Source organism: Engraulis encrasicolus, chromosome 24 (genome assembly GCF_034702125.1).
Source record: "Engraulis encrasicolus isolate BLACKSEA-1 chromosome 24, IST_EnEncr_1.0, whole genome shotgun sequence".
NCBI classification, from domain to species: Eukaryota; Metazoa; Chordata; class Actinopteri; order Clupeiformes; family Engraulidae; genus Engraulis; species Engraulis encrasicolus.
In genome coordinates, this window is record NC_085880.1 from 37788406 (window position 1) to 37810905 (window position 22500).

Below are 22500 nucleotides of genomic sequence, written 5' to 3' on the forward strand. Positions count from 1 at the left end.
GAAGGGAAAAAACCCTCCAAATCTGCCAGGGTGCGAAAAAAAAAATAGCAGAATATCTCCACACACAGCCAGGATGTAAGATGTTATCTTTCAGTGGTGGGCGTTTCAGGGCGGTAGAAGCATCTACGTATGATGTTTGGGTTGGAAAAAGAAACAAAACGACTTATATTAAAAGACAGTACCTTCAACTAACACCCATACTGCCTTTAGTTCTACACAATCGTTCCGATCTGAAAGACATGGAAGCTATGACCAAAAACGGACCAGATCATGGTCCCTGTCTCTGTCCAATCAGAGAGCGGGACGGGGGTGTCATAATGGCAAAGTATTCCGACCTTTACAGTGTGTCTGTCCAATCAGAGAGCAGGGCACGGTGTCATAATGGCCAAGTATTCCGCCCCCCACGGAATTAACAGTAGGCAGGTCACCAGACCTAATCTCACTTGTGATTAGGTCTGGTGGTAACTAGGAAAACCTTCAACAACATTTTAAATCACAAAACACAATCATTGTTTACATACTCTGATATTGCACTGAATTTTAAACCATCTGCGATTAGTCACCATTTCCCCAAAAGTCAAATAGTTAGATAGTGTCAGATTGGGCTCTGTTTGTATTTTGTCTGGTTGCTAAGTATTCATGTTTGCTTGCCTTGCAGACTTTATGTGTGTGAACTAACTTTATAATTATTAAACTGGCCCCTGGGACCTTACCACATCTACAACAGCTCCCCATGATGTTGTTAGATTGTAATCTAGGCCGTGGGCGTCTGAGGTGCTAAAATTAGTACGTTTGCAGAAAGGTGTGGGCACATCTTGCATTTCCTGTAGGTTATTAGCTTCCGATTCAAAGTTGGATTTAAAAAAAAAAAAAACCAACCACATGTGAGGTGCGAACTCATGACACAGTTGTCAGATGTAGCCAAAGGCAAGCCCTCTGATTGGCCAAGACCCAGAGGAGGAAGTACAATGCTTCACAGATTCTTTCTTCCCGTTTTTCTTCTTGTCAGCCTCACTAACTGGTGCCAGTGCAGTCGAAATGCCCCATTTGATGCCAATTTGTGGTTCCTTTCTAGAAACCATCGCCTCTGAACCGGTGGAGGACACGGACACAAGTAGCTTCATGACAAGCATGGTATGGTATACTGCCGACTTCTCTTGATTTCCCTGCATGCTGCTTTTTGTGTTGTGTACATTTCCTACCAGGCTGAGCATTGTTAGAAAACAGAAGGCTGGGGTCATGTGGGAGCTTGTAACTATTCATTTGGCTTGTTGAACTAAAACAGACAACCTTTCATGTTATGGAATTCATTGGCCTTTCAGTGATGTGTGTTCAATGAGTGCTATTCTACTCTCAGGAAATATTGTTCAGACTGGGATGATTTTTGTGAGCTTTTAACAAAGCTGTTGTAACAAAGCTGTTATTTTCATGACACAAACTACAAATTGATCATTAATTGTAAATCTGTCTGGCTCTGATTCTATTCATTAATGGAAATGTGAAGTGTTCGTTTTGTTTTGTTTAACTGAAAATCTGGGTGTGAATATTTGACATCTTTGGAAAAACGGGTTGTGAATCTAAACACTGAGTGCATGTATTCAGCTGTTTTTGTGAAGTCCAGAATTCAGCCGAGCTGAGGGGCATGTTGTGACTAGACCTGTGCTGATGTTCATGCTCGTCTGAACCTATTATGCCTGCTCACCAGACTGCACAAACATAGATGAACCCTTGTAGGCATGAACTCATTGTGCTGCTACTCTATTTGGTTATAACCTGGGCCCTAAATGAATGTTTATCAACACCAGCCAAAATGCCTAGTAGATGTTAATCGTACTAGCCAAACACACACACATACTAATGGGTCAAAGTGGCTTGCAATTGGGTCTTTTCTACCAGCCCAAGTGACATTTCACCAGTATTTGGCGGGTTGGCCGGTGTTTGTTAAGAGTCCTGGTTATAACCAACAACGATCTTCCTAGTAAAGCATTTGTATATGTTTTGTTGATTGCAGTCCTTGAAGTCCACCTATCCAGTTCAAGTCACAGAGCCTCAAGGTATGTTCCCGTCACAAGCACGAAGCACCCAGCACAAGCACTCAGTAGTCTCCAGAGCCACTGACGTTGATTATTATAGTGTCCACATTGTATTGTTTAGTCTAATAATGGCTGTGCAATATCTACCCTCTTCCTCTCCAATTTTCTCCTCTCCTCTCTCCTACCATCTCCTGTCCTTGTCTCTCCTCTCCACTCATTTTCTGTCCTCTTCTCTCCTCTCTGCTCCTCTCCACTCCTTTTCTGTCCTCTTCTCTCCTCCCACCTCCTCTCTGCTCCCCTCCACCACTCTCCTCTCATTTTCTCTCCTCTCATTTTCTCTCCTCTCCTCCCCTCCCCTCCCCTCTCCTCTCCTCTCCTCTCCTGTGTAATGTATATCCTATCCTATATTGTCCCATGTTCTGATACAATGTAATGTAGTGTAATCTTATCCTGTCCCATGTTGTCCTACGTTCTGATACAGTGTAATGTAGTGTATAGCTTATCCTGTCCTATGTTGTCCTATGTTCTAATACAGTGTAATGTATTGTATATCTTATCCTGTCCTATGTTGTCCTATGTTCTAATACAGTGTAATGTAGTGTATAGCTTATCCTGTCCTATGTTGTCCTATGTTCTGATACAGTGTAATGTAGTGTATAGCTTATCCTGTCCTATGTTGTCCTATGTTCTGATACAGTGTAATGTATTGTATATCTTATCCTGCCCTATGTTGTCCTATGTTCTGATACAGTGACGCTGCAGTTTCCATCAATCAGCCCTGGATGTGTCACGACGGCCAGAGGAAGAATACAACAGGTGGGCGACATTTCCTGCCCCGACCACTTGTGATGTCACCGTGATGTCATTTCCTGTACAGACCACTTGTGATGTCACTATGATGTCAGAGCAACACTCATATGGGTGATTTAGAGCCTACGCTATAACCTTATTGTCACCAAATTTGTAATAACTAAGTCTCAATCTGTTACGTAGCCTCATACTGCATACTACTCATTCCATTTGCTGAAAATACTCAACTACATCATATCAACATTGCTATACCATGACGAGAGCCTTAAGTAACAGATTAAGACATAGCTATTTCTATTTTGGTACCAGTAAGGTTATAACATAGGCTTTGCATTACAGTAAGGGGTTAAGCCTCTTTGTAAAGTCATAGTCTTTTGTTATGATGTTAGCATGTTATCTTATTTTTAGTTAAAAATAGATTTAATCAGTTTTTTTTCAATCAAATTAGAAATAATTAATTAATCAATTGATCATTTGCATCCCTAATTTGTGTTGGTAGCGAATTTAGGCCAAATAAGAAATGGTTTATGACACACACACACACACACACACACACACACACACACACACACACACACACACACACACACACACACACACACTCCTTCTGTCATTGCATATGCAGCTAGCCCATCACACAGTTAAATAAGGAATGGTTCCGGTACATGCAGCTGTCAGTCAGACGATGTGATCATAGATCATCACACCATGCCAAGCCATATTAAGTAGACTTCTTCCTTTCGAAAAAAAGTGTTAATGACTGTATCTTCCTGTGGTGATGGTGAGCATGCTGTGCACACTTGCTTTATGTAGTAGGTGTGTCAAGTGTTATTTTTTTCTATCTAATAGGCTGTAAGTTTATCACTTCCTCCTACATTAGGAAGGAAAGGAAACCACACATTGTGTGCTGCAGACTACATTATAGTAACGCACTACTTGATGCCAATGAAAGGCACTTGCACGTCATTTCCGATTCTAACGCTCAGCACCAGTGATTCTGTGGGTGCTGAAATAAGAAAAACATACAAAATGCTGAAAATGCTCTGGCATTGCTGAGTTGTATGATTCGAGAATGGCTGGCATCCATTGAGTTAAGACCAAGGAGGAGATATATACAGATAACGGGGGGCAATCGCTATTCCGACATAGCGCTATTCCGACACTTTTTAGGGTTGGGGTTAGGGTTAGGGTTAAGGTTAGGGATGTCGGAATAGCTAGGGGTTAGGGTTAGGGTTAAGGTTAGGGATGTCTAGGGTTAGGGTTAGGGTTAGGGTTAGGGTTTGTAGGAATAGCGGCGGACGGTGGAAAACGTGTCGGTATTAAGACAATAGACATTAACGTCGGAATAGCGACATGTCGGAATAGTGCCACGTAACCCAGATAAACAGATGTACACTGCCCTTCAAAGGCAAAGTGCAGCAGCTGTGCCAACATTGAAACGGAGAGAAATGCCTTCAAAGCCTTGGTATAAGGTTGGATATTGTAGTTGATGCAAATTTGTCAAAGCAATATCTCTAAATTGGGACGGATGGAGGAACTTGTTTCTGTTAGTTTCAAAGTCAGCAGAAATAATGCATCCAAACTTAATACTACTTATACTGCCTTGCAAAGGCAAAGTGCAATAATAACACCAACGTTGAAGCTGAGAAAAATGCCTTCGAAACCTTGATATTAGGTTGGATATTGTAGTTACTGCAAATTTGACATATGTAGCAATGCCTCTAAAATCGGACACTTTTGGACCATAAGGCTTTCTCACAAGATAAATGTAATGAAGACCATTTTCTGTCTAAACTCAATTTAGACTAAATGTGTAGCTACTGGACTTTGCCTTTGCGGTATAGTTTATGTGGCCCACAGACCAACTTGTTTGGCTTGCACCTGAAGTGTGTCTCTCTGTTCTCCCCGTAGCCAGTGGAAAACGATGGAAGTGAATGCACTTGTCGGCCATCTATATCTTCAGGTAAATACGTTGTCTACGAAGTTGTTGACTAACAGAATTAAGAACAAATATTATATTATTGTGTCAAACAAGTGATATTCTATGTATTACAGTCGCTTAATATCAACATCGACATAATTCCCTTTAATATCAATATAATTTTTTTGGCATTCTCAATAGGAAAGCTGTACACTGTAAACAGTGGTGTGTGAGAAGTGCAGAGGTGTCAAAAGTAAAAGTAAAAGTACTTTTGTGGTGTAATTACAACACTACTACATGGCATTACATAGCTGTTACACCATTTACTCCATTGTACCTAATGAGATAGATAGACTGTGTTGTTACTAAAAAACACAGAAAGCCTAACAAGGACCCACCACAAACTTGATCCAACCAGTGCAGACTTAGCTGATCGTAAGACAAGTGCACGGGTCTGGTTACTAAGATTAGTAACTTGTGTTTGAAGGAAACTGTGTTTCTTTTTTTACTTTTACTTTTGACACCTCTGGAGGAGTGCTTAAAGAGTTGATTAAAGATCTCGTATTTGGTCTCAAACTCTGTAGCATTCTGTAACAGTGTTTCACTGTGTACTGTGCCGTGTGCCCGCGCAGGCTTCACCAAGGAGCTGGACTACCTGAGCAGCAGCTGCGGCCCGTGCGAGAAGTGCCTGCTGCCGGCGCCGCCGCCCATGATCAGCGACCTGATGGACGACGGCGACCTGCTGGAGCGGCTGCAGCAGAAGCTGGACCCGGCCCACTGCGCCGTCAAGAACTGGAAAAACTTCGCCAGCCGCTGGGGCATGAGCTACGACGAGCTGGCGCTGCTGGAGCACCGCACCCAGGGCTCGGCGCACCGCAGCCCCACGCAGGAGTTCCTGCTGCGCAACAACCAGAAGAGCGTCAGCGAGCTGACCGAACTGTGCCGCCTGTACCAGCGCATCGACGTGCTGCGCCTGCTGCAGCGCTGGATGGAGAACGACTGGCCCTCGCGCTGGCAGCACGCTGCCCACTAGCACATGCTAACGCTAGCGGCGAAGATCTTCTAATAGCGTTAAAGATACGTCAAGCCCGAGCCCGAGCCCAAGCCCGAGCATCAATCAAATGCCCCAGAAAGAGAAGAAGGAGGGGACAACGCTCCCTTAGGAGACCGAACTTGAGCACACTCCTTGGCATTGGTTGGGCGTGGTTTGGGGTATCTTACACTACTAGAAGATGTTTGCTAGCGGGTGGGGTGTGTGTGTTGTGTGTGTGTGTGTGGGGGGGGGGTTGTTGGTGATGTTTGGTGGTGGTGGAGGTACAGTAGGAGGTAGGAGGCGTTGGGATTTTGTTATTGGACTTGGACCCGGAGTGGACTGGAATGATGGTGACAAGTACCACGGATTGCTCCCTCAAGTGCCTTCTGATGGAGTGAAGTGTCAGAATGTGACTTTTTTATTTACTTTTTTCAGGGGGGTGGGGGGGAAAGGCTATAATTGGAAAATCCTTTGGGTCCATGCCATGCCAACCATATCATAGCAGTCTGTGGAGCCCCTGTGAAGCTTTGGGCCCGCTGACTATCCCCCCTACCTAAGCGTTACCCCCCGGCTTTTGAGAGCAGTCTTTGCGTGACTGCTGGCTACTGCTTGGAGTCTTGCTATGGTACTATTGTAAATGTTTACGTTTATGTTCAATCTCTGTTATGTTCCTTTATTTGTCAGATTTCCACAAGGGCTTTGGCATTTTGAGGGGTTACTCCAGACTTGCTCTTCACTTCTCTCTGTACTCATTTAATGTACTTCTAAACAGAAACTCACAATTGATGTATTGACAAATACTTGTGCTATTGTAATTCACACACACCACACCATGTGTGAATACAACAAAGTTCAACATTTAGATTTAACATATTCCAGATGTGAGTAGTATGCATGCAGAGTTGAATAAAGTAAATGCATGTTAAGTTACGCGTGTAATTACAACACCGGTAGCATGATATCACATAATTGCAGCAGTGCAGCTTCATACCACTGGTGTTGTTATGCCGTGTACAGACCAAGATCGAACGGAGCGAATGAAGCGACGGAAGTCATTATTTCTCTATGGAGGACACGCGACCTGCGCTACCAAAGTGAATTCGCCAGTAGCGAAGCTTCTTGCGCGACCAGAGCGAATTTTTAAGATTAAACTAAATCTAATCGCAGGCGAATTCGCTCTGACGCTGTTTGGCGAAAACCAATCGGAACGTTCATATCTCCGAATGTCCCAGGCTGTCAAGCCAGAGCCGTTATGTGATTAGCTGAATCAAACATGTCAATGCTGCGTCTCGAGCGAATACAGCGAATTCAAGGCGAAACTTCTTCTGCTACCCACGCTACCAGACAGCGTAGTTCGCTCTTGGTCTGGACACGGCATTATTGCATTTATGGCAGGACTTCTACTTTAAACAACTCTGGTAGTATGTGGGGACATTAGCATGCTCAGGGCACCTCAGTCAGGTGGAAGGATGGAGCAGGACCCTGCTCATTCACTACCCTACCCACCTTGGATTGACTTCCTGAGGAAGGCCAGAAGGCCGGAACGCGTCAGAGGTTTTACCAGTTTCTGTAACCAAGCCATGTAATAAAGGCTTTTTTTAATTTTTGATAGACGAAAGTGCCTTGGTATCTTTCTTTTTTCAAGTTCCACCTTGTGCATCGTTGGCTGCCATGTCCAACTCCTGTCGTTTTTGGAAATATGCTCATTTTACACTTCCGCTCAAGTTAAATAATTGGGTTTTATCTCTTAAAGTCTTTCTCTGATATTAGTTCTTAGCCAGGGCTTTGAACCGGTTCAAGGAACGAAAACGAAAACCAGGAACTTTTTGTATTTTACAGGGAACGGAAACGAAACCGGAAACGTTATTATTTTTTATGTTCTGGAACGGGAACACTTATTAAAAAATAATGGTAACCAGTTAATACCGGTTAATACCGTTCCTCAAACTAAAAAAAAAAAAAGTAATTATTTTCCTGCGCACGTTACCATGATGGCTGAGGTTCACGTCCTGTGTGACATCAGACATTTTCTGACTGACTGGAGAGAGCTGTGGATTACAAAGTCTCTACTCCACATCTTAAATAAGAGAAACACTGTCATACAAAAGGGCAGAGTTTTGATTGCGTCATTGTAAGACGTTGTAGAGAAGCGCGTGTAAAGCGCAACAGTTAGACGTTATTGGGCATCCATGGCCCGTGGAGCGCGCATTTTCATCATTGAGGTTTATTCTCCGCTTAGGTCGTCCCTGAATGACAAAATTCTGGAGGATATTCATTTCATCCACTTGAATAAACAGTTTGGAATGTAGGCTGACTCATTTGCACTTCCGTCTTTCTTGGTTAATTAACGTCAGTTAGGCCTATGGGGAGTAATCAGCTGACAGGAACGAAATTAACCGTTCCGGGAACAATATTTTTTTGTTCTAACCGGTTCGGGAACGTCAATTTATTGGTGGAACTCATAACCGGAAACGTTATATTTCCGTTTCTGTTCGGAACGGAACGTTTGGAAAAAAATAACGGTTCAAAGCCCTGTTCTCAGCATGAATGATTGAACTGCATGGTATCAAAAACTGAATGGTACCAATTGGTCACATTCTGTTTAAGGATGACATGCTAAGCTATAATATCACCAGAATCAGAGAACGTCTCAAAGACCAGGAGAAAGGTAAACTCAATTATTTAAATTGAGTGGTGGACTGTTAATCTAAAACCCCATGTTGTTACAGTGTTCAGCCATTGCTGAATCTAGACATCTTGGTCAGAGGTGTTCCTGTCACTCGGCAGTATTGTTGATTAAAAAAAAAATTGAATCACCTGTTGCTCCGTTGCTTCACTATCAAACGGTAAGACAAGGTCAAATTCTGTACCAGTAGGAAGATGTGGGTGGTGGGGTTAATGCCTGGCAGCCTCCTGCTGGTTTATCTATCGCAAAAGTGCCAATGGGTAAACCACCTTGGGGACTGCCCCTATTCATTGTGCGTTAGAGCTATGTAACACTGCAATGAAAAAAAAAAATGTTAACCAAACCGGATAACAGTTTTGGCCCCTTTGAGCAGCTAATTATGAAGCTAATGTATGTCAGAAGAGCCCTAATGTCCTCTATGAGGACTGTCTTTGGATTTGACCACTTTACTGCTCCTAATTGCCTACGGTTTCAATTTCATGTGATATAATTCTGCTTTCTGGTTAAGCAATAATTCATTAAGATGATTGTCATCTTTGGCAGCATCTCACCTTGTGTGTCCCCAAAAAGTAATGTGGCCCTCAATTCCTCAGAATTGTAAATGGTGATGGACTCTGCTCATATTGTTGCTTTGTTGTTTTTAGGTTTATTTTACTATTTGAAGTGGTTGCATACGTGTATAAAATATGTGGTGATTCTTTTCTACTGTGTGCTGTTTTTCTTTTTAATTCAGAAATAAATTGTGGGTTCTTTATTTGTGCGTGCCACTCAAATCTGGCTTGTCATTTGCCATTAATGTTAAATGTCTGATGCATGACTCTCCGTGGGCATGTGAAAACAAAACACCATCTCCAACCAACATTTTGTTTTATAACTTTCTTCTTTCTGATCATAGTAATAATTCAACATCACCGTGTTACAGTAATTCTGTAAGGTTTATTGGAACAGTTTGATAAAATGCACTCCACAAGTTAAGGAGGAAGCAAAAGAGAATAAAATAATGAATAAAATAAAATAAAATAAAAAACATGTAGCATGTAAGAATAATACATGGCATTCAGCAGCTGTAGAAAATGGATTTCATAGTCTTGTATCACACATTGTAAACAAAACATTAACTCAATTAGTTTCTGACAGACATTCACATAAACATGTATATATGTAATATTTCACATACAATCACATTGTTTTCTGCGTGTTCAATGGAAGAAGCATATATTAACATTTCATTATTATTTTTCTTACAACATACTTTACATAACATTACTTACAAACCAGTAACTCAATCCATCCTACTGTGATTTTACTGTGAATTTTTAAATGATTTATGATATTATTTTCTGTTAGTGTTTGAGTAGATACTACTAAATTCACAAACTTGTATAACTTTTTTCGTCAAAACATTTACATCAGCACACTTAAATATGATGGAAGAACCTCAAATATATTCAGGAATCCCCATCTGAGTCCCCTTTTGTGGGGAGGCCGAGCATATTTGAGAGACTAATTGATAATTTCTCATTTTCAGACTTTTCAGATGACTCAATCACTGGGCAGTTGCTGCCAGATTCTGGCTTTGCTACTTTGAATGTCCCACGTTTGATTTTTGTAGGACTGTCACCGCCTGCATCTGCATCAATTTCAACCGCTGGGAGATTGAGGCTGACGTCTGCCGATGGGGATACTTCAAGGGAGGGCGTGCTGACTTCAACTACGGGGGATGAATCACCATCAATGCTTTTATCTAACGATGACCTTGAGGCGAATAATCTCAACCTCTCCTTGATGTCGATTGGACCTGCTGCTGCCTGCGCTTGACCAAGAAGGTTACCGATGCTGCCTGATTTGCTCCTTGAGGTCTTGAACTCAGGATCTACAGGGTCACTCTCCAGGTTGACAGCGCCAGTGAACTCCAGGGCATTCTGTATTGTGTTTAGTGGCAGTCTGTGTGTTTTGAATAAGGGTATTCCTTCCTCTGATAGCTCAACGCCAGCATCTGCCTCTCCATCCAGCTCTGCTTTTATTTTTGGCCCACTTAACTTCTTGAGGGTCAGGAATTTGAACTTTGGTTTCGATGTCTCAACACTGACATCAGGTGCATCTACATCAATATCAGCTTTGGGAAGGCTCACGTCTACATCAGGGGCAGAAGCACTCAGATCTACGTTGGGCGCCTTGAGATCGGCCTCAACATCCACCTCAGGTGCTACACTGACATCCAGATTAGGCTCTTTCCCTTTTGATCCTGAAAAACCAAATTTTGGCCATTTTATGTGGGGCATTTTGAATTTTCCTGAGGGGGGATCAACGTCAACATCTGGGACTTTCAAGTCCACGTCTGGACTCTCAATGTTGGCTTCAAGATCTGGTGTTTTCACTTCTACATCTGCACTTACATCAGGAGCATTAATATCTACAGAGGGGGCTTTGACATCAACTTTCGGTAAACTCACATTAACATCTGGGGCTTTCAGGTCAACACTGGGGGCATCGACATCGACCTGGGGCAAATCAACTGCTGGTGCACTTACTTCAGCATCAACAGATGGCACATCGACACTGGCACTGGGTGCTTTTATCTTTGGCATTGTCAGGTTGAGCTTAGGTAGCTTAAAGTGAGGCATCTTTAGCTTAGGGGTTTCAATGTCTACATCTGGGGCCTTTAAATCTACGTCTGGTGCTGTTAGATCTGCTTTTGGGAGGTCTACATCTGCAGAGAGATTCAAATCCGGTGCCTCAACACTGGCATCTAATTTTGGCAGATCAGCGTCGAGAGCTGGAGCGCTGAGGTCGGCCTCCAGTTTTGGTATGGACACATCCACATCTGGTGCCTTTAAATCTGCATCAATGTCAACTTCTGGTGCTTTTACTTTTGGTCCAGATAGATTAAGTTTTGGCAAATTAAATGAGGGCAGCTTAAACTTGCTGGATGGAGCCTCAATGTCGACATCTGGGGTCTTGATGTCGACCTCAGGTGCTTTGAGGCTTGCGTCAGGCAGATCAACATCCAGTGTTGGTGCAGAGAGGTTGAGGTCTGGTGTTTTCAGGTCTACGTCTGCTTTGGGTAAATCAATGTCAATCTTAGGTGCATCTAGGCCTGCCTCAACACTGGGTATGGACACATCTACATCTGGTGCCTTTAAATCTGCATCAATGTCAACCTCTGGTGCTTTCACCTTGGGTCCAGATAGATTAAGTTTTGGCAAATTAAATGAAGGCAGCTTAAACTTGCTGGATGGAGCCTCAATGTCGACATCTGGGGCCTTGATGTCGAGCTCAGGTGCTTTGAGGCTTGCGTCAGGCAGTTCAACATCTAGTGTTGGTGCAGAGAGGTCACCTTCAACTTTTGGTGCAGAAAGGTTGATGTCTGGTGTTTTGAGGTCTACGTCAGCTTTGGGTAAATCAATATCAACCTTAGGGAGATCAAGTCCTGCTTCTACTTTGGGGACTGACAGATCTACATCTGGGGCCTTAACATCTGCATCAATGTCAACCTCTGGTGCTTTTACTTTAGGTCCAGATAGATTAAGCTTTGGCAAATTAAATGAGGGAAGCTTAAACTTGCTTGATGGAGCTTCAATGTCGACATCTGGGGCCTTGATGTCGACCTCAGGTGCTTTGAGGCTTGCGTCAGGCAGATCAACATCCAGTGTTGGTGCAGAGAGGTTGAGGTCTGGTGTTTTTAGGTCTAAGTCTGCTTTGGGTAAATCGATGTCAACCTTAGGTGCATCTAGGCCTGCCTCAACACTGGGTATGGACACATCTACATCTGGTGCCTTTAAATCTGCATCAATGTCAACCTCTGGTGCTTTCACCTTGGGTCCAGATAGATTAAGTTTTGGCAAATTAAATGAGGGCAGCTTAAACTTGCTGGATGGGGCCTCAATGTCTACATCTGGGGCCTTGATGTCGACCTCGGGTGCTTTGAGGCTTGCGTCAGGCAGATCAACATCTAGTGTTGGTGCAGAGAGGTTGATGTCTGGTGTTTTCAGGTCTACGTCAGCTTTGGGTAAATCGATATCAACCTTAGGAGCATCTAGGCCTGCCTCAACACTGGGTATGGACACATCTACACCTGGTGCCTTTAAATCTGCATCAATGTCAACCTCTGGTGCTTTCACTTTTGGTCCAGATAGGTTAAGCTTTGGCAAATTAAATGAGGGCAGCTTAAACTTGCTTGATGGGGCTTCAATGTCGACATCTGGGGCCTTGATGTCGACCTCAGGTGCTTTAAGGCTTGCGTCAGGTAGATCGACATCAAGGTTGAGGTCTGGTGTTTTGAGGTCTACGTCAGGCTTGGGTAAATCGATATCAACTTTAGGAAGATCAAGTCCTGCTTCTACTTTGGGGACTGACAGATCTACATCTGGGGCCTTAACATCTGCATCAATGTCAACCTCTGGTGCTTTTGCCTTTGCTCCAAATTTCGGCCATTTAAATGATGGCAGCTTGATCTTTTTTGATGGTGCATCAAGGTCGAGGTCTGGTGTTTCCACATCTACCTCTGGTACCTTGAGGCTTGCATCTGGCACATCAACATCTATGTTGGGGCCAGAAAGGCTGAGGTCTGGTGCAGCAATGTCAACATCTGGAACACTTACAGCTACACTAGGGGCATCTAGGCCTGCCTCAACTTTGGGTAATGAGACATCCACTTCTGGTGCTTTTAAATCTGCATCAAGATCAACATCTGGGGTTTTCACTTTCGGTCCAGATAGGTTAAGTTTTGGCCATTTAATTGAGGGCATCTTAAACCTGCTTGATGGAGCCTCAATGTCGACATCTGGGGCACTGACGTCGACCTCAGGGCCTTTGAGGCTTGCGTCAGGCACATCAACATCAAGGTTGAGGTCTGGTGTTTTGACGTCCACGTCAGGCATTGTGACATCTGCCTTAGGCAACGTTACATCCCCATCAGGTAACTCAACATCTGCATCAACCTCGAAGCTTGGTGATTTGTGTTTTCCAAGGTTCAGCTTGGGCATCTTGGGCCAGTTGATCTTGAATTTAGAAGAGGGAGGATCAATATCTACATCCGGAGCTTTCACCTCAATGTCCGGTCCATCGATTTCTGCCTTTGGAAGACTTACATCTATGTCTGGTGTCTCAAGATTTGCATTGACCTCAGGGGCTTTGATGTCTGCATCAATGTCCACATCTGGAGTAGTCACCTTTGGTTTCAGTTTGAAGTTGGGCTTCTTTAGAGTGGGAAACTTTATCTTTCCTGATGGGGCTTTTACGTCAATATCAGCATCTATATCTGGACCACTGATGTCAGCTGATGGTAACTTTACATCGACTTCAGGTGAGCTCAGGTCAGCCTCAATCTTTGGCACGGAAACATCCAGGTCTGGGGTGTCTGCCTCAATGTCCACATCTGGTCCTTTGAGTTTACCTAGCTTGAGCTTCTTCAGCTTTGGGAATTTGAATTTATGTGATGGAGCCTCAATGTCAACATCGGTAGTCTCAATCTCAGCTTTGGGAACATCGACCTTGGCATCGGGCAGATCCACATCAACTTTTGGACCAGACACACTCACATCTGGGGTTTCTAAATCCATATCGACATCTGTTTTAATGGCAGGTCGGGAGTGACCCCACTTTGGCTTTGGCAGTGTGAACCACTTGAACCTCCCGGACGGCGCCTCGACGTCCACATCTGGGCCGTCGACGTCCACTTTTGGCAAGGTGACATCGACATCTGGAGTTTTCACTTCTGCATCAAGACCCGGGGCTTCAAGACTGAGCTCTGGGGTTGTAACTTTTGGCTTTTTTGCGGGCAAGTGGAAGTTTGGCATGGTGAACTTTGGAGGTTTATATTTGAGTCCCTTGGTGTTGACTTCTGGTTTGTCCACGTTGACAGACACATCCGGGGTTTCCAATGTTGGAGCAGTGATGCTAAGATCGGGACTCTGAATGGTGCCGTCCAACGCAGCTCCTTTGACCTGCGGTCCAGCAAGACCAACAGTTGGCATGGTGAACTTTGCCCCGCCGTCAAGTCCATTCGCCAAAGAAGGCCCATTGAGCTGTGGCAAAAGAAAATGTAAATTTGTATTAAAATAAAACATCTCATCATTAACCATTAAACAATTTTGTACTAAGCTATATGATATATCTCAAATGTAGTCAAGTGAAAAGAAATCCCGCACATTGTCCATTCCACCAACAAACTTTAATACAACGTTTCGGTCATCCGACCTTCTTCAGGTAAAGTTTTAACCTAAAGTTTTAACCAGTAACTTTACCTGAAGAAGGTCGGATGACCGAAAGTTTGTTGGTGGAATGGACAGTGTGCAGGATTTCTTTTCACTTGACTGACAACCCGGCTGGGATAACATCCTACGCACCTGCCCAACTACAGAGGTGTGCAAAAGCGTCTTTATTGAACTGATATCTCAAATGTAGAAATTTAATTTTTTGTATTCACCATTCCAAGAAACTAACACTGGCAAAAAGCAAAGCATATCTTGCAAGAAAATCCCAGTTTTCCAAATACTTACATCGATTCCAAGACTGGATTTAGTCTTGATCTCCAATTTGTCGTCGTATGGCTCCAACATCTTCAGAACCTTCATGACGTCATCTTTTGCCAGGTGGTCCAGGTGGATGGTAGCAGCAACAATCTCATCTCCTATGCAGACGGAATTATAATAAGAATTGTTGTTGTGATAATAATTGTAATCATAAATAATTGTAATAATAACAATAACAACAACAAGAATGATAATTATAGTTATAATTATTGTTGTTATTATTATTATGGTTATTGTTGTTGTTACTATTGTTATTATTATTATTATTATTATTGAAATACCTTCCTTCTCATAGTGAACATGTATGTAAGATTAAATTGTATATGTGACAATAATGATGATACACGGCATGTTTTCTATTCCATCTGCTCATTCACAAATGGCTTAACAGAAGTTCCATACAAATCATTTTTTCACCAAAATGTGTTAACAATCTCAACCCCTTCGCAGGCAGAGTTGCGTCACAATTTTAAAAGGCCTACATTCATTCTAAAATGGGTTATCAGATGTTTCATACTTTTTTATTTTCTAAAGCTTGCTATCTCTTTGGTAAGAAAAATATATCAGATGTTTTATTCATTTTTTTTTTTACCAAAAATATTTTTTGTAAAAAAAAAATATATATATATTTTTTTTAACCAAAAATATATCAAGCTTTAGAAAATAAAAAATGGAAGCACTTGATTATTGAAGTACCTATCTGTATCTACGTATCTGCATACTTTGGGATTGAAATGGACAGATACAACAGCTATCACGGGTCCAAAGATACACCGCCAAAAGCATTTGTTTTCTCTCAGACAAACTTTAAAACCTAATTTGGTTATTTCCTCATTTTGCTTCTTAGTACAGGCACAGGCAACAGGATTCCAAGACAGACTGAAAAGGAAATGGATGTGATTGGTTGTTTAACACAGAGTAATGCTGTCCAAGCTGTTCTACAAGAACAGTGTTGCCAGATGGAAAATGCTGAACAAAATTATCGGTTTGGTTTTTTTTTTTTTTTTTAAGAAATGATCATACACGAACCAAATAGTTGTGTATGGCAACTGAATGAAAACTCTGAAAAATTATGAACATCATGTTTTTTTGATCGTCCAGAAGACAAAATTATGGTACAAATATGATAATTATAATACATCTGGCAACACTGTACGCATACAAGAGCAACATGAACAGGCTCCACTCTACACCTACACTGTAAAAAAAACCCAACTGCCTCAGAATTCCAAGTTAATTTAAATCCTCCTTATTGTAAGTTGCATGGAGATTTCAATTGCAGCTTTGTGTTCAAACAACACGCAACTTATAACTACACAACTTACAATAAATATTTCAATAAACTTGGAATTCTGGGGCCTGGTAAATGTGTGATTCCAAGTTAAATCATGCTGTTACCATTGCAGAGTACTGTATAGCAGAATAAATTAAAAGTTATGACTCATCACTGATATCATTTTCATAGTGTACCTTCTTTCAGGCCAATCATCTTGCTGATGGACGGTTCTGCAGAGATCAGGGCTCCTCCCCCTACGCCCACGTTAGCGTCTCCCAGGGATACATCAGCCGAGATGCCCTCCCCTTTTACTTCCCCATTCTACAGACAATTCCAGAGAACAACAAAAATAACACTGATGATGAGTTTGCAGAAATATGTATGCACATGACACTGAATAGCTGTATAGAAAAAAATAATGGTTTTAACACGCACGCACACACACACACACATAACAGATACACAAAAGTACATACACATACAGAGACATGCACACACACACACCAAATGCAGATACACACACACACACACACACACACACACACACACACACACACACACACACACACACACACACACACACACACACACACACACACACACACACACACACACACTCGACTTGAGGTGTCTTTTTAAACTACAACCAACTCCACATGCAATTCTTCAGGAGTTATGACTGCATGCTCACCATTTTCATTCAGGCGTCTTTTTTACACTTGCATATCATACAATGAGGGTCTTCAGAAAACCTGGAAAGAAAAAAACAAACATTTTCAGCCATGGTAAGTTTGGAATGCGAATGACTTGCTTTATATGTGACCAGATTTCAAACTCAGAGACACGTGTCTCTGAGAGCGAAACTGAGGAAAATCCGATTTTTTAAAAATGTTTTTGAAGAATGTGCAAGTTGAGGTCTTGAGGGAGATACTCAATCTTTCAGAGAATATTATTGGTTTATCTAAAAGTTAACATTTTGTCTTTAAAATGTCTGATTTCATGTCTTTCCTATGGGCAAGATAAACTTTAAGAGCTGACTTATCTGTTTTCTACTTAAAGAAGTGAACACATTTAAAATGCCACAAATTCATCAGATATTACCAGATTCCTGTGTTATGTGTAAAGTATCGGAAGGTATCTTTGAAGAGCGTAGAATCTGAACTATCAGAATCGATGGTTAACTCAATATGCCCCCGGGCCTACTTGCAGTGATGGGGCAAAATGGATTCTTTAGTTACAATCCAAGGCCACATTTCCCAAACGACTTGGTTTTATCCGTCCAATTCAGCCAGGTGATTGCTGTTGAATTGGACAGGTTAAACAAAGTAATTTGGAAAATGTGGCCCTGGATTGTAAATAAAGAACCCATTACTGCCTGCCAATGCCAATGCCCCATCACTGCCTACTTGCGACCTGTTTTCTTGTGGCTAGTCACATACAGTACATATAATATATAGAATGAGAAGTCCAGAAGTAATATGTAGAGAAGTAGAATGAGAAGTCCATTACGCTGATACCTAAACTGATGTGAATTATAGGCAACAATAAACCAACCCCAGATACGTAAGTAAAATTAACAGAGTCAACACATGTCTCCATGAGGGTGCAGCGTTCTAATAACAACATTTCCCGGTTCGAATCTGGCCCGAGTCATTTACCAACCTTTCCCCATCTCGATTTCCTTACTTGTTTTGTCTCTGCTGCTTTCATTATCCTGACCAAATAAAGGCTAAAACCCCCCAAAACAAATATCCCCATGAATGCTGTTCACTTATGCCACATCCATTTTCCCTATTAAATGATGCACTTTGTAGTTTGTGTAATAGGATCAATGCTTCCTACTTGATGTCCCTAAACAATTTCATACATTGAGACCAAAGAGAAATTTCACACTGGCAGGAAAAAATATAGGCCTATTCTTTTCTACTCTACTAATATTTTGTCCCCAATAAATGTGACCCTTACAGAGATGCCTTGCACTGCCAAGGGAATATGTCACACAACAGTAGCTGATTTCCAGCAGTACCATGTCACCTTGTCCATGTAGAGTAGGGTACTTTTATTAATCCGAGGGAAGTTAAGATGTCAGACAGTTTACATAAAGAAGGCATCAGCCTTACATCAGTTCACTACACTCACACACCCTCTCACACACCCTATCTCTCTCTCTCTCTCTCTCTCTCTCTCTCTCTCTCTCTCTCTCTCTCACACACACACACACACACACACACACACACACACACACACACACACACACACACACACACACACACACACACACACACACACACACACACGCCACCTTATCTGCATATGCATCTATCAGTGGCTTGTTTTCATGTCACCACAAATTCCTCAAATTCATTATACCTACTCACAAATGCATTATCACTAAGTAATTGTGCACTGCGACAGTTGTCAGCTGAGTCATCATAGTCCACAAAAACTACGGTGTAAATTATGCAATACCAAATGATGTGTTTATCTCTGAACAATTGAAACTGGCGTGGCCCTGGGTAGGAACGGGTTGGGGTTGGTGATGATTACTCACGCCCGTGGCACCCGCTCCAAGTTTCTAAGTACCGTCATTGTTCTGCCTCTGAGGTGGAATCCAAAACCAATCAAAGGTGTGATGTCTGAAAGCAACAACGAGGCACTTTTCCTCTTGTCGCTCTACAGGTTGGAAGCGGAAATGTCTTTCACATGTCTCACTCGAACGACAGATTGGCGACTTGCCTTATTATGTAAAGTAACGTCCTTAGTGTGGCGGCTACACTGCACTGCAAAGAACCAAATCAGACATATTAGCGAAGCCACCCCTACAGATAGCTTGTCACACTACTTAACCCATTTTGTAAACAGTATTTTGAGGGAGAGAATAACTACTTAAAGGGACACTGTGCAGGTTTACTAAGTAATAAACAAATATTTTCTAGTATGGTCCAAGTACAGTCATTTTTGCAGCTAAAAATGGCTATTTTTGGAAATTCTAAATGGCGGACCATGGAGAAGATCCCCCTTTTCATGTATGAAAAGTGCAATTTTTCCAGTCATAATGAATACTTAGAATTTGATGCTGGTGGTAAGTATTCATGAAAAAGGTAACATTAGTGAATGGGCAGCATGAATTCTGGAAATAAACAACTAAAAATCTCACACAGTGTCCCTTTAACGTCTGTGTATTTCCTTCTCTGGCTCATCTACTGTTTATCAGTGTTTCTCAACATTTTCTGAGCAAACGCCCCCATTACCCCATCACCTCAAGCATTCCAATGCACCTTTTGTCCTCATCATAAGCCTGCCAACGCCCCCTTAGTATTAAAACTTTGCAACTGAGTGGCCTCCTTCCCTTCTCAACTGTTTCCTTCTGAGTGCCCCCTAAAGCTTTCTGGTAGGGGCTGTAAAGCCCCCATTGAGAAACATCAATATGTATATCATCGACATGAGCCCTTGCTACGGTCATCTTTACTTACAATGATCAAAGGCATGTGCTTCACACAACTCACTTGATATATGAAATATTGAGTCACCAATTATGTTAACCCGTTAAGACATGCAGTTATACATTTCTTTTTACTAGAATGTCAATGACCGGGTCGTAGTGCATTACCAAAGGCTCTGTGTTATGTCATAGTAGTGTAGTACTATGGTAGACAGGGCCAGAGCTATAGGAGGGGCGAGCAGGGCATTTGCCCCTGGGCCCATTGATATTATATTAATAGTGGGGGCCCTATTGTGACCTCGGCAGGCTGTATGGGGGGCCCTATCAGTGTTTTGCCCTGGGGCCCAGTGTGTAATTGTTCTGCCACTGATGGTAAATAAACCTTTCAATGACTATTACAGTGTGCCTCTGATGGCTCGGCGTGCATTATAGGGCAACTGATACTGTTTTTTTTCCCTGACTGCTAAAAAAACACTTTCATTTTAAAATGCCAAACATTTTGATCAGTCTGACCTGAGGAATGGCACACTATTCAAACCAGTAGGAAATGACATTCGGTGTCAAAGTGACATCTGTGGCATACCACTTCAAGTTTTGCAGGCCATATTGTCAAAACGTGTAACTTCTGATTGATGTGGTTTGTTCTTTACACCAGATTTACTTGACAATTATGGAACTAAAAAGGAGCAAACCACATTAATCAGAAGTTACAACTTTTTAAACTACGGCCTGCAAAACTTGAAGTAGTATGTCACAGGTGTCACTCACCAGGGGTGTAAAAGCCATTTCAGTTCAGGGGTCACATACAGTGTTGCCAGATTGGGCTGTTTCCCGCCCAATTGGGCTGCTTAGGATGGCCCTGTGCGGGTAAAAATGTAATTTAGCAGAAAAAAACGCCAAATTTTTGCCATAGAAATCAATAGAATTGGGCGGGATTTTGTGCTTCTAGGCGGGTTTTGAGCATTTTTTATCTGGCAACCCTGGTCACATATAGCCAGTCTAGGGTGAATTTCTCGACACCAAAGTTGCTTACTACATTAGCTACTTCATTGCTTTCAATGCATTTTCCCATTGGCAACTACTGAAGTTGCTAACAGGCTTCCCTTTTGAGAAACTCACCCCTGATTTTGAACCATCTGGACGAGGACCACATCTGGCCCCCGGAGCCTTGTGTTTAACATCCCCATAGTATCACTCAGTTTGGCATGGATGAGTGTTTCACTGTTCATACGTTCAACGTTAATGTTACAGTCTTGTCAGTCACGCTGGACAAAAGTATTTGCTAAATACTGCACATAAAACTTAAACATCATTGTTGAACCAAGGCATGCAAAAAATGAGGCAAAAAAAGAAAGAATGTTCTGACTGCTGGTAGAAAACATGCCAACGCCAGGTGATACTTACTTGAAGATGCACTCACTCACACCCACCCCTCAACACACGCATAACTACTCACTCACACCCTCCCCTCAACACACACACACACACACACACACACACACACACACACACACACACACACACACACACACACACACACACACACACACACACACACACACACACACACACACACTAATTTTGGGCCCAATTTACAATCAGCTCCGATGGACACCCCAGCCATACATCTTTATAAATCAGACTGTGTGTGGGCCCCCTATATACAAGGGGCCCTGGTGACTCAGTCACACTTTACCCCCCTGAACGACACCCCTGCACACACACACATACAAACAAACACCCCTCAACACACACACACAACCACTCACACCCACCCACCCACTCATCTGACGACACACATACCCTCAGACACCCACACACACGGCATCATGCCTTTGGTATTTAAACCATGGCCTGTTGGCGGAGGAGGAATGCCTGAAACCTGTTATTCTGGATGCATACAGAGTTACGTGCTTTCTACCCATGCACCCCCTCCATGCACAAATGCACACAATTGCACACACACACACACACACACACACACACACACACACACACACACACACACACACACACACACACAAATGTGTATACACACACAAACACATACACACACATCCGTGGACACACACACACACACACGAAAACATTTGCTCTGAAACACGCTCTGTTATTATCTCTCTTGCACAACTTTGCAGCGTGAAAACTGTGAACTGTGTAAAGTGACCTGGCAGGCCATGGAATAAAAATAAAATCAAAGAAGAAAAGGATGCCCAAAATGCACGCCGTTCCACCAGTGGAACACTGTAATAGTCATTGAACAGTTAACTACCATAGTACTACAGTACTACAACACAACACAGGGCCTTTGGTAATGCACTATGACTTTTTCGCTGTGTCTTAACAGGTTAACTATGTCCGGACTCCACACTCCAAACTTTCAGTCAGCCTTTGGCCTGCACCTTTTCCTGGGATCAGGGGCGTAGCAGTACATTTTGGGCCCTATATACAGTACAATCAGCTCCAATGGAACCCCCCCCCCCCCCCCCCCCCCCCCCCCCCCCCCCCCCCCCCCCCCCCCCCCCCCCCCCCCCAGCCATATCCTGGTATCAGAGACGTGGCAGCAAATTTTGGGCCCTATATACAGTACAATCAGCTCCAATGGACACCCCCCCCACCCCACCCCAGTCAATATCTCATAAATCGGACTGGGTGTGGGCCCTTTAGGGGCCCTGATGGCTCAGTCACACTTTACCCCCCTGATCGACACCCCTGCCTGAGATGTGGAGGATTTTCACCCTGAGGCTTTGTCCTGCAGGTCCAGCC

General features: G+C 42.8%; 2 protein-coding genes across 2 annotated transcripts in view; one reads left to right on the forward strand and one right to left on the reverse strand.

Moving 5' to 3' along the window:
* The window catches only part of edaradd (EDAR-associated death domain), a 14829-nt gene extending 8810 nt beyond the window's left edge, over positions 1-6019 (forward strand). The window contains exons 2-6 of the mRNA XM_063191229.1: positions 1076-1134; positions 2012-2054; positions 2785-2849; positions 4755-4806; positions 5397-6019. Coding sequence (XP_063047299.1) covers positions 1076-1134; positions 2012-2054; positions 2785-2849; positions 4755-4806; positions 5397-5797 — 620 coding nt within the window. The 3' untranslated portion in view covers positions 5798-6019. The remainder of the gene's footprint in view (positions 1-1075; positions 1135-2011; positions 2055-2784; positions 2850-4754; positions 4807-5396) is intronic.
* Positions 6020-9423: 3404 nt separating this feature from the next.
* si:ch211-125o16.4 (neuroblast differentiation-associated protein AHNAK) overlaps positions 9424-22500 on the reverse strand; it is a 15212-nt gene continuing 2135 nt past the window's right edge. Inside the window, exons 2-5 of the mRNA XM_063190890.1 lie at positions 16984-17044; positions 16487-16613; positions 14984-15114; positions 9424-14509 (exon numbers count right to left, since the gene is read on the reverse strand). Of these exons, the coding sequence (XP_063046960.1) occupies positions 9932-14509; positions 14984-15114; positions 16487-16613; positions 16984-16992 (4845 nt within the window). The 5' untranslated portion in view covers positions 16993-17044 and the 3' untranslated portion in view covers positions 9424-9931. The remainder of the gene's footprint in view (positions 14510-14983; positions 15115-16486; positions 16614-16983; positions 17045-22500) is intronic.